We start from the raw sequence: 16,206 nt of genomic DNA on the forward strand, positions 1-16,206 counted from the left end.
ATTTTATTACATTTATATACCTCCCCATGGCTGAAGCGCTCCAGGCGGTTTGCAAAGATTCAAAAGAGTGAATGTTAAAAACAAATATACAAAATGTAAAAGCCTAAAAAACCCAAAACATTATCTTTTCGGTGCCAGGTTAAGACCTTTCTCTTCTCCCAGGCAGTGAACAACACAGGCTGAGTTTGTCTGTTTCTAACTGACCCCAGAATAGCTGTTTTCACAAGGATACTGTTGTTTTTATGCTTCTTACGTTTTTAAATTTTGTATATTTGTTTTTAATGTTTCTTGTTTTAAACTTTTGTAAACCGCCCAGAGAGCTTTGGCTATGGGGTGGTATATAAATACAATAAATAAATAAATAAATACAATATCCATTTAAAACAACTATTCTGGGGTCAGTTAAGAAAAAACTCTGCATATGGTGTTAAATGTCTGGTAGAAGAGAAAAGTCTTGACCTGACTGTACTTTAAATAGAAATCCGGAGAAAACTGAACAGGTGGGGCTAACTGTGGATGCATAACTCCAAGTCTTCTGCTGCTCCTCTTTCTTTATCTTTAAACTTGGACTAGTCAGTCCTTCAAAGACAGGAGGCCTTCAAAGAGAGGACTGCCCTCTGCAAAGTAGGACACACTGCCATCTTGGTTGGGATTCCATTGTCCAGGCCTTTCAAGCCTCGCCTAAATCCGCACTTGCGTAGGAGGGTGCACATTCTCGGGGTCCATTTCGCTCCCCCCTGCCCAAAATTAAAAATTCTCACAGCGGTGGCAGGATTCGCTTTCCACATGCTCAGAGGCACGCCGTTGCCAGTGCCGGCGTTGTTTAGTCGTTGAAAACAATCAAGAGTTACGCCGGGCGCCTTCCCAACCAAACCACGTTCCGATACATTCCCCCGTGTGCGAAGCACACGCACAGCCTGGACTTTTTTCTAACTGGAGTCCCCGTTTCTCAAGCCGAATTGAGACATCTGGCCGAAGTTCCTGGCCGTTTCCCCCTCGGAGAAGCTGCCGGCCTCTTTTCCCGCATTCCCGGCATTTCCTTTCACTCTCCAGCACCCCTCTTGGGTTGCATTTCCTTTCCTTTTTACTCCCCCCCCCCACTGACACACCAAAAATTATGGCCTGTTGCAGCTGAGACAGCGGTTGTGTTGGTTGGGCCTCCATGGCGACGGCCTCGGGAGAGGAGCCACAGATGGCGGCTAGGCCCGGCCTGCCGGAAATCGTGCGCTGCGACCTTTCGGTTGGCGTGTTTTCTAAGCAGAGGCTCAGGCCGAGGAAAGAGGTGTGCGGGCGAAGGAAATGAAGCTGGGATCGAAGCGTGAGCCAATGTAAACAGGCACGCTAGGGGATATGGCGACACTCAGATCCGGGGGCATCGTTCTGGGACGTGTCACAGTGACAGCACCAAGCCAAGGACGTCGTCTGCCTCCCCCCCTACTTCCTGTCCTGAAGATATGAGCACCAAAGGGAGTGACGGACCACATAGATAAGTGGTTTGGGCCCAGAGAAATCTGTACGGTTTCAAGGGAAGAGGCCAAATGATAGCGCCGAAGGAACTGGGCAGATGCCCGCAAGGATGTCCACGAGATAAGGAATCGCCTGACACGGTCTAACTGCAGCGGCCAGATTGATAACTGGAACCAGAAGGTTTGAGCATATAAGACCCACTCTGGCCCGCTTGCATTGGCTGCCTGTATGTTTCCGAGCCCAATTCAAGGTGCTGGTTTTAAGCTATAAAGCCTTACACGGGCTTGGGACCACAATACCTGACGGAACGCCTCTTCTGACATGAACCTACCCGTACACTGCGCTCAACATCACAGTCCTCCTCCGGATGCCTACTCTGAGGGAAGCTCAGAGGACGGCAACAAAGAAGGCCTTTTCGGTGGTGGCCCCTCAATTGTGGAATGATCTCCCCAACGAGGTTTGCCAGGTGCCAACATTGTTATCTTTTCGGTGCCAGTTCAAGATTTTTCCCTTCTCCCAGGCATTTAACAGCAGATACTGAGTTTTTTAACTGACCCCAGAATCGTTGTTTTTAAATGGATATTGTCTGTTTTTGTTTGTATTTTATGCTTTTTATGCTTTTTAATTTTGTGTATTTCTTTTTAATGTTCACTGTTTTTAACTTTTGTAAACTGCCTAGAGAGCTTCGGCTATGGGGCAGTATGTACATCATCATCATTATTATTATTATTATTATTATTATTATTATTATTATTATTAGGGGCAGCTGCCCCCAGGATCACGGTCCGGCATAGCTTTCTCCCACCCCTTCACCCTTCGGATGCGTACTCCAACACAACTGGAGGGGGCTAGGTTGGGGAAGACCAGCCCGGAGGGCTTTTGCTTCCCATCCCCCATCACACACACACACACACCGCCAACAAGAGACAAGTTGGGAGTATTTCGGTTGCTTTTGGGTGCATAAAAGGATTTTGGAAGTCAGAGGGGGTGGGGAGTGCCCTAGGAACGCCCTCTTTAATTTACTCACCAAGGCCTACAGCCAGGGATGTTGTGCCAGAGAGGCCTAGGGATGCCCTGGGGTGGGATAGCAAGTAGTTATAAGTAGTCTAGTGCAGTGGAGGCTGGTGGCTCCGATTTCAGTGGGGCTATGAATCCATTCTGGATTTCATTCAGAACCACCCGGAACTCTAAAGGAGATGTCCCAGGTGTTGAGCCTATTTGGGAGTTAGGGTTCAGCCCTTTGGATACCTCCTTTAGAGTTCTGGCTGGTTCCGACTGAAACCCGGAATGGATTCAGAGCCCCACCTAAACCAGAGCCACCAGCCTCCACTGGTCTAGCACATAGAATTGAATATTTTACTAAAATGAAACAGCATCTTAGGAAAAGGAAATGCAGAGAGTCTGCCAATCCCCCAGTGCCTTTGCATTCACAGACCAGAACAATGGGAGGCAGGAACAGGTTTTTTATTTATTTATTTTATTTATTATTGCATTTATATCCCGCCTTTTTTCCTCTAAGGAAGCCAAGGCAGCGTACATAATCCTCCTCCTCTCCATGTTATCCTCACAACAACAACCCTGTGAGAGTCTGTGACTGGCCCAAAGTCACCCAGTGGGTTTCCGTAGCTGAGTGGGGACTCGAACCCAGATCTCCCGACTCACAGCCCGACACTTTAGCCACTACGCCACACTGGCCCTCTAGGTTGAATTCCTAGTGGCAATCGGGCAGAATTTGGACTTCATGTTTTTCCTTGTGCCTCCATAAGGAAAAGGCCTGTGGATTTCATAGAATCATAGAATAGCAGAGTTGGAAGGGGCCTATAAGGCCATCGAGTCCAACCCCCTGCTCAATGCAGGAATCCACCCTAAAGCATCCCTGACAGAGGGTTGTCCAGCTGCCTCTTGAAGGCCTCTAGTGTGGGAGAGCCCACAACCTCCCTAGGGAACTGGTTCCATTGTCTAGAAAGAGGGGCAAGTAAAATGGAAATTCAAAGAAGGAGACCTGAAATATCTCTGCGGCTGCTGGACCCCCTCATAGCTTTGGTAACGGGCTGGAAGACATACGGTGAAACGTCCTCTGTCTTCTCCTTTTGGAAAAAGGCCTTCTCTCCCAAATTCTCCCGGCATCTTTTCCAACCCCTTTTCGTAGTGCTTTTGCCCTCGCTGCCGCCACCGCTGCAGTGGCCCCGTGGAAGCCATTCCTGCCGGCGGTTCTGCGGCAGGAGGGCTTGAAGCCAGATCTTTTGCCAAGCCGAACCGAATCCCCGGCCTCATCCGAGAATGGATGGTTTCCGGCTTTCCTGCTACCTTGCTCTCCTCCTTCCTGCCTCTGTTTTGCGCATCTCCCGCGGGAGGGCGAAATAACAAAGCAAGGAAGGGCTTCTGACACGAACCCAGCCCTGGCGGGGATTCACTAGCACATCCCACACGTCTGCCGGCCTCTCGTTCGTCCCCATCGTCATTTGTTGGTTCTTCAGCTGCTTGCCTCGGGATCGTGGCAGGAGCCGAGCTGGGAGGGAGGTGTCGGCTTGGCCCCACAGCCGAAGCGAAGACGCGCTCCTGCGAGTTCTTAGAACAGATAACACTGCCTTGCGGAGTCGTGCCAGGCCGGCCAGCTCTTCCTCATCCTCTGAATGGCAGCGTCTTCCTATGGTAGCCTGCCCCGCAACCTAGCACCTGCCTGATCTGTTTGGATTACAACTCCCATCATCCCCAACTGGCCAGGCTGGCTGGGATATTATTTATTTATTTATTACATTTATATACCGCCCCATAGCCAAAGCTCTCTGGGCGGTTTACAACAAGTTAAAAATGGTAAACGTTATAAAGTATACAAAATTTTAAAAACCATCAGAAACATAAAAAAACAACAGTATCCATTTATAAACAACAATTCTGGGGTCCATTAAAAACAAACTTAATGTTGTTAAATGCTGTTAAAATGCCTGGGAGAAAAGTCTTGACCAGGCACCGAAAAGACAACAATGTTGGCACCAGGCGAGCCATCTGGGGAGATCATTCCATAATTGAGGGGCCACCACCGAAAAGGCCCTCTCCTTTGTTGCCGTCCTCTGAGCTTCCCTAGGAGTAGGCACCCGGAGGAGGGCCTTAGATATTGAGCGTAGTGTACGGGTAGGTTCATGTCGGGAGAGGCGTTCCGTCAGGTATTGTGGTCCCAAGCCCGTGTAAGGCTTTATAGCTTAAAACCAGCACCTTGAATTGGGCTCAGAAACATACAGGCAGCCAATGCAAGCGGGCCAGAGTGGGTCTTATATGCTCGAACCTTCTGGTTCCGGTTATCAATCTGGCCGCTGCAGTTAGACCGTGTCAGGCGATTCCTTATCTTGTGGACATCCTTGGGGGAGATCATTCCACAGTCGGGGGGCCACCACCGAGAAGGCCCTCTCCCTTGTTGCCCACCTCTCCCTTGAGGAGAGTTGCTCACCAACACCTCGGGGAGACACCAGGTTGGAGAAAGCGGTTCTACTTGTAGCCCTGCTCCTGAGACCTGTTTCACTGGACGTGCCAGAGACTGGAACAGGCGTCTTCTGCAAGGCAAGACTGTCCTCCCCAGAACCATGTGATCCCTCCTACACAACCCTGGTTCACAATTCACCCAACCCAATATTGTCAACTTCAACTCTCTATAGTTCCAGCAACCGTCTTTCCCTGGCCTGCTTAAGACACCCTTTTCACAGAAGACGCCCGGGATCCTTCCCACTGGTTTTGAACCCAGAGCATCTCCTTTATGGGGGAAGGTTACAGCAGCTGGGATGGTTTAGCTTGGAAAAAAAGGAGGCTAAGGGGGAGACATGATAGAGGTGAACAAAAAGGACGCCTGTTGTGGAGAATGTGGGGAGGGAGGCATTGTTCTTCCTCTCCCATAATACCAGGACCCAAACTGGTCATCCCAAGGTGATTGGTGAGAGATAAAAGAACGTGCTTCTTCACACAGTGCAGAGTTGAACTATGGAACTCGCTGCCACAAGATGCTGCGATGGCCACCAATTTGGATGGCTTTAAAAGGGGGTTGGATGAATTCCTGCGGGAGAAGGATATCAGTGGCGACGTGTCTTGATGGCTGTGTGCCATCTCTAGTATCAGAGGCAGTAAGCCTCTATGCACCAGTTGCTGGGGAACATGGGCGGGAGGGTGCTGTCACACCAGATCCTGCTTGTGGGTTCATTTACCGTTCAAGGAACAGGTAAGTTGGTGCCAGACAAGCTAGGCAACCACTTCGAATCATAGAATAGTAAGAGTTGGAAGGGGCCTACAAGGCCATCGAGTCCAACCCCCTGCTCAATGCAGGAATCCACCCTAAAGCATCCCTGACAGGTGGTTGTCCAGCTGCCTCTTGAAGGCCTCTAGTGTGGGAGAGCCCACAACCTCCCTAGGTCACTGGTTCCATTGTCGTACTGCTCTAACAGTCAGGAAGTTTTTCCTGATGTCCAGCCAGAATCTGACTTCCTATAACTTCAGCCTGTTATTCCATGTCCTGCACTCTGGGATGACCGAGAAGAGATCCTGGCCCTCCTCTGTGTGACAACCTTTGAAGTATTTGAAGAGTGCTCTCATGTCTCCCCTCAGTCTTCTCTTCCCCAGGCTAAACATGCCCAGTTCTTTCAGTCTCTCTTCATAGGGCTTTATTTCCAGACCCCTGATCATCCTGGTTGCCCACTTGACCTGCTAAAATCCCCAGGGGCACCTGCACCCTCAGCTGTGTCAATGTGCCTGCATTTTGGAAGGAGGTGTACCTGAGCAATGTAACAGCTCTTTGTCTAGGTGACGTCTTTGCACCTCCCGATCTATTTATTCAGAGTCCAGATGCCTATTTGTATTTTGGTGCTCCACGGATCGTCTTTGGTTCAATTGCACTTGCAACCAAGAGTGGTTAAAGGAATGGTAAAAGGCTGGATTTACAGTAGTGGCCAAAATTGTGGACACTTTTTTGAAATTTTCATGTTTTGCAACTTTGCATGCTTATAGAAAATGTTCTGTTTCACAAAATTCAAATGTTTATATATCAATTGAAAGAGAATTTAATGCTGAATTCAATACAAAAAATCAGAATGCAAATATTTGCAGTACAAACAAAGTTACGCTTACTTTAGTCTAAAAACAAACAGGCGTGATTGAGTGAAGAAGCGGATTAGAATTTCAAACCCTACTGGCCAATCACAGTGCTTGTTCTGGGGACCAATCACATGGCAGTAGCTGCGATACATCATGTTTCAAGTTGGGGAAAGTCACTTTTGCTGTTTGTTCTGTAACTGAAGCGCAATTGGAGATTTGTGTGAATATATGAAGTATTTCTCAAATTAAAAGTATACGTACGTCCATCATAAATAGAGCCATGGCACCAAAAAAAAGAGTTGATTGGACACCCAGGGAAAGAAGCAGGATTGATTGTTGTATTACGTGAATCAGGTCTTTCAATTGATATATAAACATTTGAATTTCATGAAACAGAACATTTTCTATAAGCATGCAAAGTTGCAAAACATGAAAATTTCAAAAAGTGTCCACAGTTGGGCCACCACTGTATCTACTCTCTCTGGAATGCGGGAAGTGTTGGGGTTTCGCCCAACAGCTGGATTTTCTGCTGGTTCACAGGAACAAGGAGGCCAGGCTAAATTTGCCTTGGCATCTGATAAAATTCACCAGAACCTCCTAACTCTTCCTGCAGCGGTTTGCAAATTTTGATACCCAGGGTTACATTCTCTCACGCGGTGCGAAGAAATTGGTTCCATGTGTTCTTCCGTCCTTTCCGAGGAGTTGCAACGCTGTGTGAATTGTGGTGGATGCGTTTTTACATGTTCCGTCACCTTGAGTTTTGTCACAGCCAGGCACCCATGAATGGAAGAATGCGCACTTATGGGTGAAATGAAAATACAGATCTACGATGATACCCTTGGAATGCGGGGTGGTATTTAGACCAGATTAAGTTGTGCGGAACACAACCTTGTGCGATAGTTAATAAAATGCAAAATGAAAAGAGGAAAACAATAACCTCGTCAACTAGTTATATTGTGCAGGTGGGAAGGAGAGCAGAATTTAAATTCATCCAGGGAAATCGTGGCCAAGGTGAAAATGAGACGTTTCTGAATGTATGCAAAGCCTAACAGTCGCTTTCCTCTTTTGCAGATCAAGGCCTCAGCATTGGCAGTGTGCTAGGAATAACGTTTGGCGCTTTTTTAATTGGCGTCCTGCTCACCGCTGCTTTATGGTACATCTACTCTCAAACCCGTGAGTACCGGTGCCTCTGAACTACTCTAAGACTTTCTCATTCGCACTGAAGGGATGGGTTGGGTCAAGGTGAGAGATAAGAAGCTCCCCTAGGTGGAAGAGAAAGGAGCAGAAATGAATGGATGCAGACAAAAATGTTGCCTGTGCATTCAGATATACATTGAAATTGCTCACTACTCCAAGACTAATGAGTTAAAAGACATAATCAAAGTTAAAAGACTGCTGATCTATCTATAAGGGATGCACAAAATTCCGGTGTCAGCTGGGGCGAGGGGGCACACATGTGCCTGTGCAAATGCACAGACACAGAGCTTCTCTCTGCAAACGATTTATTGCACACTCATGATTGGCCACTCACAGAAGTTTGTGGGTCCTTTACACGATGTCGTTAACCTCTAGGATGTCTCCCACGCTTTCCCCCAGAAATCTCACTTTTAAAAATATCGGAGATGATGCAGTATTTAAATTAGCGTGGGATGTCCCCGGTGTGTAAAGGCAGCATAGTGCTAGAATTCCACCACTAGATGGTGCTGTTTCACTGAACATAATCGCATTGTTGAGAAGGGAAGTTTTCATTTCCAAATTACATGTACACTGTTTAAAGGAGCCTATCATAAACCTGGAAAGACTCCTGAAGAAGAAAGCCCAGTATGGGTGTGTGATTTTTGCTTAATGTAGAGAAGCTCATATATTCTGGCTTACCCCACCTCTAGCACCCCCACACACATGCCATTTATTTACTGCATTTTTATACCGCCCAGTACCTGACGCTCTCTGGGCAGTTTACAAAAATTTACAAATATCCTCTCCCTGCTTGCTAAGATCTAGCAGTGGCGGGAGGAGGTAAAAGCCAGTCCCATGTTCCAACAATCATCACCAATATTGCAGTTTCTCCACCACTATCAGCAGTGGGAAAACAGTGATCTCACAAGCGAAGGAAGTATTTTCCCTAATTTATCAGCCTAGTTTATCAGCCAGCTCCAGCGGCCGCAAAGGGGGCAGCCAAAAAACCCAGTGGTGCATCCCTGATCTACACTGACTGACGTCCAGGATTTCAGATAAGAGTCTTTTCCAACCTTACATGCACATGCCAGGACTTGAACCCAGAATGTTATTTCTTTATTTCTTTATTACATTTTTATACCGCCCAATAGCCGAAGCTCTCTGGGCAGTTCACAAAAAGTTAAACTGTATGCGACACGTGTGCTCTGCTACCGAGCTGCAGTCTTTCCATCTAGAAACAAAGCAAGACGCTAGTCCTCATGGTCCGGAGTAAAGAGCCGAATTAAATTGAAACGTAGGAAACGGCCCCATAAAAACCAGTGCGCAGTTTCCTCTAGCTCCATATGCCTTCCCCAACCTGGTACCTTACAGATGTTTTGCACGACAACTCCCGAGAACCCTGACCATTGGCCATGCTGGCTGGGGCTGATGGGAGTTGAAGTCCAAAACATTTGGAAGGCACCAGAATGTACTAGCGGCTCTCCGGGGTTTCAGAGAGGGCTCTTTCCCCAGCCCGACCTGGGAATTCCAGGAATTGAATCCGCGATTTGTCGCACGCACTGAGCTGTTGGCCCATGTAGCCGGCCCTCATCGTCTTTGCTGTCCCACAATCCTTCACTCCCTCCCAACCCACTCCCCAGGAAGACCGTGCGTTGTTTGCGGCCAGAACCCAAATAGTTCCTTAATCTCCGGGAAAAGGTCAAGACATCTCATACATCTTTATCTTCCGTTCCGACTGATTCGGTCGGATCCGCCCTCAGGAAAGAAGAGGGCTGCTTTCTCTCGTTGAGAAAAGAAAGCAATTAGCCAACACCAATATGAACAATCGTGATTTATCTCCGCACTAGGACAGCAGGCCAGGATGTGCTGCCATATGCTTTCTGTCCCCCTGTCAACTCCTGATTAGACCGGCTCTGGAAAATCTTCTCCCTTTCCCACCGCTTCTCACAGTTTCTGCCTTGTGACATCTTCCAGGTCCGATGGCCAAAATGCAACCCGTCTCGGCAAACCTGCCAGCTTCGGAGAGCAGCAGCACGAACCACAGCATTGGTAGCACGCAGAGCACACCATGTTCCACCAGCAGCATGGCATAGCGGCTCCCTCGAAGGACCCTCCGTGGACCACCTCCTCGTGGAGCGTGTCAGAACTATGGACAATCAGAACTCCTCCGGGACCGGGCACAGGAAAGTCCTTAATATAAGAGGTTTTGCTTTTGTTTAGAAAAAGAAAAAGAAAAAGAGGTCGCGCAGTTTTTTTTCTGAGATCCCGATCCTCGGAGGAGTGACCATATTCCAGCCAGCACTTTAAAGGCAACTTCCTGAAATGGCATCAAGATCTCCAGAGAACGATCCTATCAGCTACTTCGTGGTCACTGTCAGGGCGTGTCGACCCCAGCTTCTTCCTGCAGTGTAGACACGGCCAGCAAGGTTGCAAGCATAACCCTGGAGCGGTGGGTTGGTGTCTAGCCAGGACCGGAAAGCAACGGGTAGACTGAGGCAGTCTGCCTCTGCGGTTTTAGAGTCGTTCATTTGTTTGCACGCCATCTTGGGGGCTGAAATTTGGGCAAGCCTCTCCCCTTGTTGCTGTGAAGCCTGGGTGGGCACAAGCAGTTTCCAAAAGTGAGAAACCAGGTTTCGAATAGGCTTCAGGGAACTCTAAGCTTGGCCTGTGCTGCCACTGCCTAGACACCAGCCTTCTCCAGGTTGGAGAGGGCCTGTCTACACTACACTTTCAGCCAGGCTAGAAATATCAGCCCTATCCACGCGCGCTGCCGGAGTTTGCTTCCTGCTTTTATTGCAGCATTTCCCGCCGCTGAAGAAACAAGCCACTGCGTGCTTTGCTAAAGAGGCTAGCTGCTTTGTAAAGGCCACAGTGGCTTGTTTCTTTAGCGGGGGAAACCAGAAGGACAAGGAGCAGACGTGCAGGACCCTGAGCTCTTGGCTCCCCCCTCCCCGCAAACCACTGGAAATCTTACTCAACTCCTGAGGTTTCCGAAAGTATTCCTGTCCACAAATATCTTTGTAACCATGAGGAACAGCAACTTAACTTTAATAAAAGGAAGTGCAATGCCACATCCTGTATTCCACACCCCTGGCTGTAAGCTAGACCCGTCTTCCCCAAGTTGGCGCCTTCCAGATGTGTTGGACTGTAGCATGGACGGGAAAGATGGGGGTTTCAGTCCAGCACATCTGGAGGCACCAGACTGGAGAAGGTCCGACTACACTACACTTTTGGCCAGGCCGGAAATCTCCACCCTATCCATGAACTCCTGCGGTGCGCAGATAAAAAACTGGATATCCCGCCTAGAATGATTCACCCTCAGGAGAAAAAGCATGAAAATGCACGTCCCGACCACCTTTTCGTCAGGGTTGCGGTATGGGTGTTTAAATTTGAGTTGGGAGGGGAAGTTGCCATTTCAGGCGCGCTTCCCTTTCAAATGTGGAGGTTAGCTCTTCTAGCCTTTGAAACGCCACAACTCTCCCACCTGGCTGAGCTGCTCTCATCATGTTCACATCAATTCCGTCAGCCTTATACTTGCCGTTCTGAAGTTCACAACTGCGCAACTGAAAGTGGCTGGCCTCCCTGAAGCCTTTATTGGGCCTGTTCAGACGACAGGCTAAGCCATGGTTAGGCTGCTAACCCTTCTGCAGCAAAGGGTTAGTGAGTGTGTTTAAACCACGGTTATGAGGCCACCATGGTTAGGAAAGGTTCACCCAACACGCCAAGCCATGTCTAGCTCCAAATGCTTCACCACCATGGCTTAGCGTGTCGTCTGAACAGGAGCGAAGAGCGCACATAAAAATCACCCTCCCAAATTCAGTCCATTTCCTTGAAGCGTCTCCTCGTTCTTCCGCTTGAACACAACCGGGTTTGCCGCACGCTCGCACGCGCCACACACACAGCCCAGGAAATAGCGCAGCGCTACGCAGCACCCAACCCGGCCGCCGTTCCGATAGCAAGGTGCGCATAGCCAGGTAATTCTTCCACCTGGCTTCGATTGTGTGACATTGAACGGCAGCCCCCAGAAACGCAGCGTAAGGGCGTCCCAGAAAGTTGATGGACAAGGAGAGCACGTAACTTTGCCCGAACACCTCCTGGGAAAAGATGGTGGAAATACCTTTGGACAGGGTGAGAGAGGCTGGGAGGCGGTGCTTTGCTACAAAACTCCCCGCACAACCAAGCACAGGGAGTTGGGGCCGTTTCTGTTTTGAAATACTTATTACTGTACCTATATAAATAGTTATACATAGAATATATTTTGTATCTGGACATACAGGGAAACAACGCTGCGTCTACTCACCTTGGTCGGTATGTTTTCTTATGCTCGGGGTGAGACAAGGTGGGAGGAAAAGGACGGATAAATTCTGTAAGATGTGCTACACAAGTTGTGCGCATGCTTGACCCTGGGCAGGCCAGAAATGGTGGGGGGGGGGGGTCGGTTTATAAATTCAGGAAGCAAAATCAAGCACTGTTGGGGAGAGGAGATGGTGGGAGAAGCTAAAATGTGAGGAAAACGTCCAACAGTTTCAGCTGCACCATCGTGCAAAAGAATCCTAAACTAAGAACATCAGAAGAGTCCTGTTGGATCAGACCAAGGGTCCATCTAGTCCAGCACTCTGTTCACACAGTGGCCAACCAGCCATCGGCCAGGGATGAACAAGCAGGACATGGTGCAGCAGCACCCTCCCACCCATGTTCCCCAGCAACTGGTGCACACAGGCTTACTGCCTTGAATACTGGAGAAGATAGTACACAACCATCAGGGCTAGCAGCCCTTGATAGCATTCTCCTCCATGAATTTATCCAACCATATTTATAGCCATCCAAATTGGTAGCCATCACTACATCTTGTGGTAGTGAGTTCCATAATTGAACTATGCGCTGTGTGAAGGACTTCCTTTAGGGTGACCATCTGAACAGGAGGACAGGGCTCCTGCAGCTTTAACTGTTGTGACGAAGAGGGAATTTCACCAGGTGCTGCATGCATACAAAGGACACCTGCTGAAATTCTCTTTTCTGTACAACTGTTAAAGATACAGGAGCCCTGTCCTCCTGTTCAGATGGTCACCCTAATTCCTTTGATCTGTCCTGAATCTCCCACCAATCAGCTTCATGGGATGACCACGTTGGGGTTCTAGTATTTTGAAAGAGGGAGAAAAATGTCTCCCTACCCACATTCTCCGCACCTGGCATAACTGGGAGAACTCTGCGTGAATTGTTCAATGGAATCCTGAATGGCCAATCCAGATTTGTACTACTAGGATTTGCAATACAACTTCCCACACTGGCCCTTCAAGAGATCACTGGCTCAGCACTGGTTTTGGTAAATGTGGGCAGTGGAGGCTGGTGGCTCAGATGTCAGTGGGACGGGGAATCCGTTCCAGGTTTCAGTTAGAAACCTGGAGCAGGTTTACCACCCCATTGACATGGGAGCCATCAGAGTCCACTGAATGCCAGGTTGATTCCCAGGCCCGCTGAGTTCTTTTGGCACCTGAGGCAAAAACCCAAACCAAACCAAACCACAAACACCTCTTTCCCCCATCCCAGTGGCATAGCCGAGGCAGGGCTCGCCAGAACAAAGTACTGGCACTTTTTTTATTAACAGGGACGTGGACGTCATCCGCCAGCCCACACAGACTTCCCAGTTCCCTAGCTTCAAAGAGACATATGTGGACGCTTCTGAACACCAGGCGAAGAACGCCCTCCCTCCCTCACCCAGGTGGCATCAAGAGACAAGCGACCCCGCCGGTGAGGCGGCCTGTATTTTGATCTGTAAATATTTCTGTGCGGAACCAACTGTAACCTCACTTATTGTGTTAAAAACTCACTTATTGTGTAAAAACAGATCACGTGTTGGATTGAAGTTGTGGAGAGTCAACCACCAAACATGGAATTATTCAATAATACACCCTTTGCAATTTCCCAGAGGGCCGTTTCCTTTTTACTTGCCTCACTCCCTTTTGCTACTGGTAATTTGGATTGAATTTGGCTGTCAGGCTAAAAGAGGCTTGAATGGCCCGACTTCGGTCCAGAACTGAAAACCGCTCACCTTCCAAAGCAGGCTTAATTGGAGCCACCGCAATACCTGTAGGAGCCGGGTTCAGCGTTATAATATGTAACGAAGAGGTGTCTCTGACCAGGTTTCCCTCAACACGCAGTTCTAGGCTGCGTTAGAAGCATTGTATCCAAAACACATGAAGTCCTTATTCCTCTCTGCTCTGGCACTGGTGAGACCACACCTGGGCTATTGCTTACGATTCTGATGTCCAGAAGGACATTGACAGGGTCAGAGGAAGGCAGGGACTTGAGGCCAGGCCCTATGAGGACAGGCTGAAGGAACTTGAGGTGTTCAGTCAGGAGAAAAGAAGACAGAGGGGAGACATGTGAGCAGCGTTCAGGTACATAAAAGGGTGCCACATGGAAGACGGTCAAGAACTATTTTCCATGGCCACAGAAATTAGGACCAGAAATAAAGGGGTTAGTTACAGCTACCTCGATTCCAATTAAATATAAGGAAAAACTTCCTGACGGTGAGATCTGTACAACAGTGGAACAATCTACCTACGGAGGTTGTGGGTTCTCCATCCCTGGAGGTTTTTAAGGAGAGGCTGGACAGCCACCTCTCAGGGATGGTTTCATTGGTTTTCCTGCACATTGCAGAGGGTTGGACTAGATGGTCCTTGTGGTTCCTTCCAACAATTCTATGCTGCTGTGATACCTGTACATTTAGTAAGCTCTCTCAACCTAAAATCTACCTGGCAGGGTCGTTGCAAGAATGAAAATAGAGGCAGACAATACAAAACAAAAAGAGATCCCCAATAAACAAGACCAACTCAAATGCTCCAGGCGCGGGAGACCGACAACACAGCACTAGGCTGGTGAGTTCCAAATTTATAATCACAAGAGGTACGATTGCGTCAATTGGTTTACAATGATAAACTGTCAGTCAGGATTACAAAAAGGACTGAATCAGTTCTGCTGGTCTATTTCGAAACCTCTATATCAGATATGTCTACGGAACTGCGCTGTTTCCATTTCGACTCCATAAAGTCTTCATTGGTACTCCTGTTTGGCAACAATTTACAATAGCTGATAACGTTGCAAAATAATAATTACACTTCCTGAATGGACCATTTCTTACGGTGATAAACTGGTCAAGATAAAGGCGAAATAGCCACCTTTATTACTGGTGGCTTCTACTGCTTGTTTGGAGACTGGCCTTGACAGTATCTACACTTTCTGGGAAGGGGGAACTGGGGGGATAAAACCAGATGGATTACTTCACCCATAATCCACTAATAAATTAATAAACTCACCATTCAACCAGGATGTTTTCCAATGACAAAACCAAATATTATGGGGGATGGAGGGTTGTGTTTGAATGGATGTTTCCAAGTCTGCATTGAGCAGGGGGTTGGACTTGATGGCCTTATAGGCCCCTTCCAACTCTACTATTCTATGATTCTAAGTCACCTTTTTGAATTTATTTATGCATTTATAGCCCACCTTTTTTCCTGCAAGGAACCCAAGGCGGTGTACGTAATCCTCCTCTTCTCCACTTTATCCTCACAACAACTCTGTGAGGCGAGTTGGGCTGAGAGTCTGTCACTGGCCCAAAGTGGGTTTTCATGGCCGAGTGGGGACTAGAACCCAGATCAGAATGAAATTTAATAGGGATAAATGTGAAGTTCTACATCTAGGAAATAGAAACCAAAGGCACAGTTACAAGATGGGGATACTTGGCTCAGCAATACTACAAACGAGAAGGATCTTGGAATTGTTGTAGATCACAAGCTGAATAGGAGCCAACAGAGAGATATGGCTGCAAGAAAGGCAAATGCTGTTTTGGGCTGCATTAATAGAAGTATAGCTTCCAAATCACATGAGGTCCTGGTTCCTTTCTATTTGGCCCTGGTTAGGCCTCATCTAGAGTATTGTGTCCAGTTCTGGGCTCCACACTTCAAGAAGGACGCAGACAAGCTGGAGCGTGTTCCGAAGAGGGCAACCAAGATGATCAGGGGTCTGGAAACAAAGCCCTATGAAGAGAGACTGAAAGAACTGGGCATGTTTAGCCTGGAGAAGAGAAGACTGATGGGAGACATGAGAGCACTCTTCAAATACTTCAAAGGTTGTCACACAGAGGAGGGCCAGGATCTCTTCTCGATCCTCCCAGAGTGCAGGACACAGAATAACAGGCTCAAGTTAAAGGAAGCCAGATTCCGGCTGGACATCAGGAAAAACTTCCTAACTGTTAGAGCAGTGCGACGGTGGAATCAGTTACCTAGGGAGGTGGTGGGCTCTCCCACACTAGAGGCCTTCAAGAGGCAGCTGGACAACCATCTGTCGGGGATGCTTTAGGGTGGATTCCTGCATTGAGCAGGGGGTTGGGCTTGATGGCCTTGTAGGCCCCTTCCAACTCTGCTATTCTTGGATTCTATTATCTCCTGACTCCCAGTCTGACACTCTAGCCACTACACCACACTAGCTCTT

General features: G+C 48.2%; 2 protein-coding genes across 2 annotated transcripts in view; both read left to right on the forward strand.

The window, feature by feature from the left end:
* Positions 1 to 12,614, forward strand: part of ENG (endoglin) — a 69,531-nt gene extending 56,917 nt beyond the window's left edge. The window contains exons 14-15 of the mRNA XM_063144644.1: positions 7,612 to 7,713; positions 9,691 to 12,614. Of these exons, the coding sequence (XP_063000714.1) occupies positions 7,612 to 7,713; positions 9,691 to 9,809 (221 nt within the window). The 3' untranslated portion in view covers positions 9,810 to 12,614. The remainder of the gene's footprint in view (positions 1 to 7,611; positions 7,714 to 9,690) is intronic.
* Positions 1 to 16,206, forward strand: part of PTRH1 (peptidyl-tRNA hydrolase 1 homolog) — a 295,083-nt gene that overhangs the window by 114,639 nt on the left and 164,238 nt on the right. The window lies entirely within an intron of this gene.

The sequence above is a fragment of the Elgaria multicarinata genome, chromosome 19 (genome assembly GCF_023053635.1).
Source record: "Elgaria multicarinata webbii isolate HBS135686 ecotype San Diego chromosome 19, rElgMul1.1.pri, whole genome shotgun sequence".
Lineage (NCBI taxonomy): Eukaryota > Metazoa > Chordata > Lepidosauria > Squamata > Anguidae > Elgaria > Elgaria multicarinata.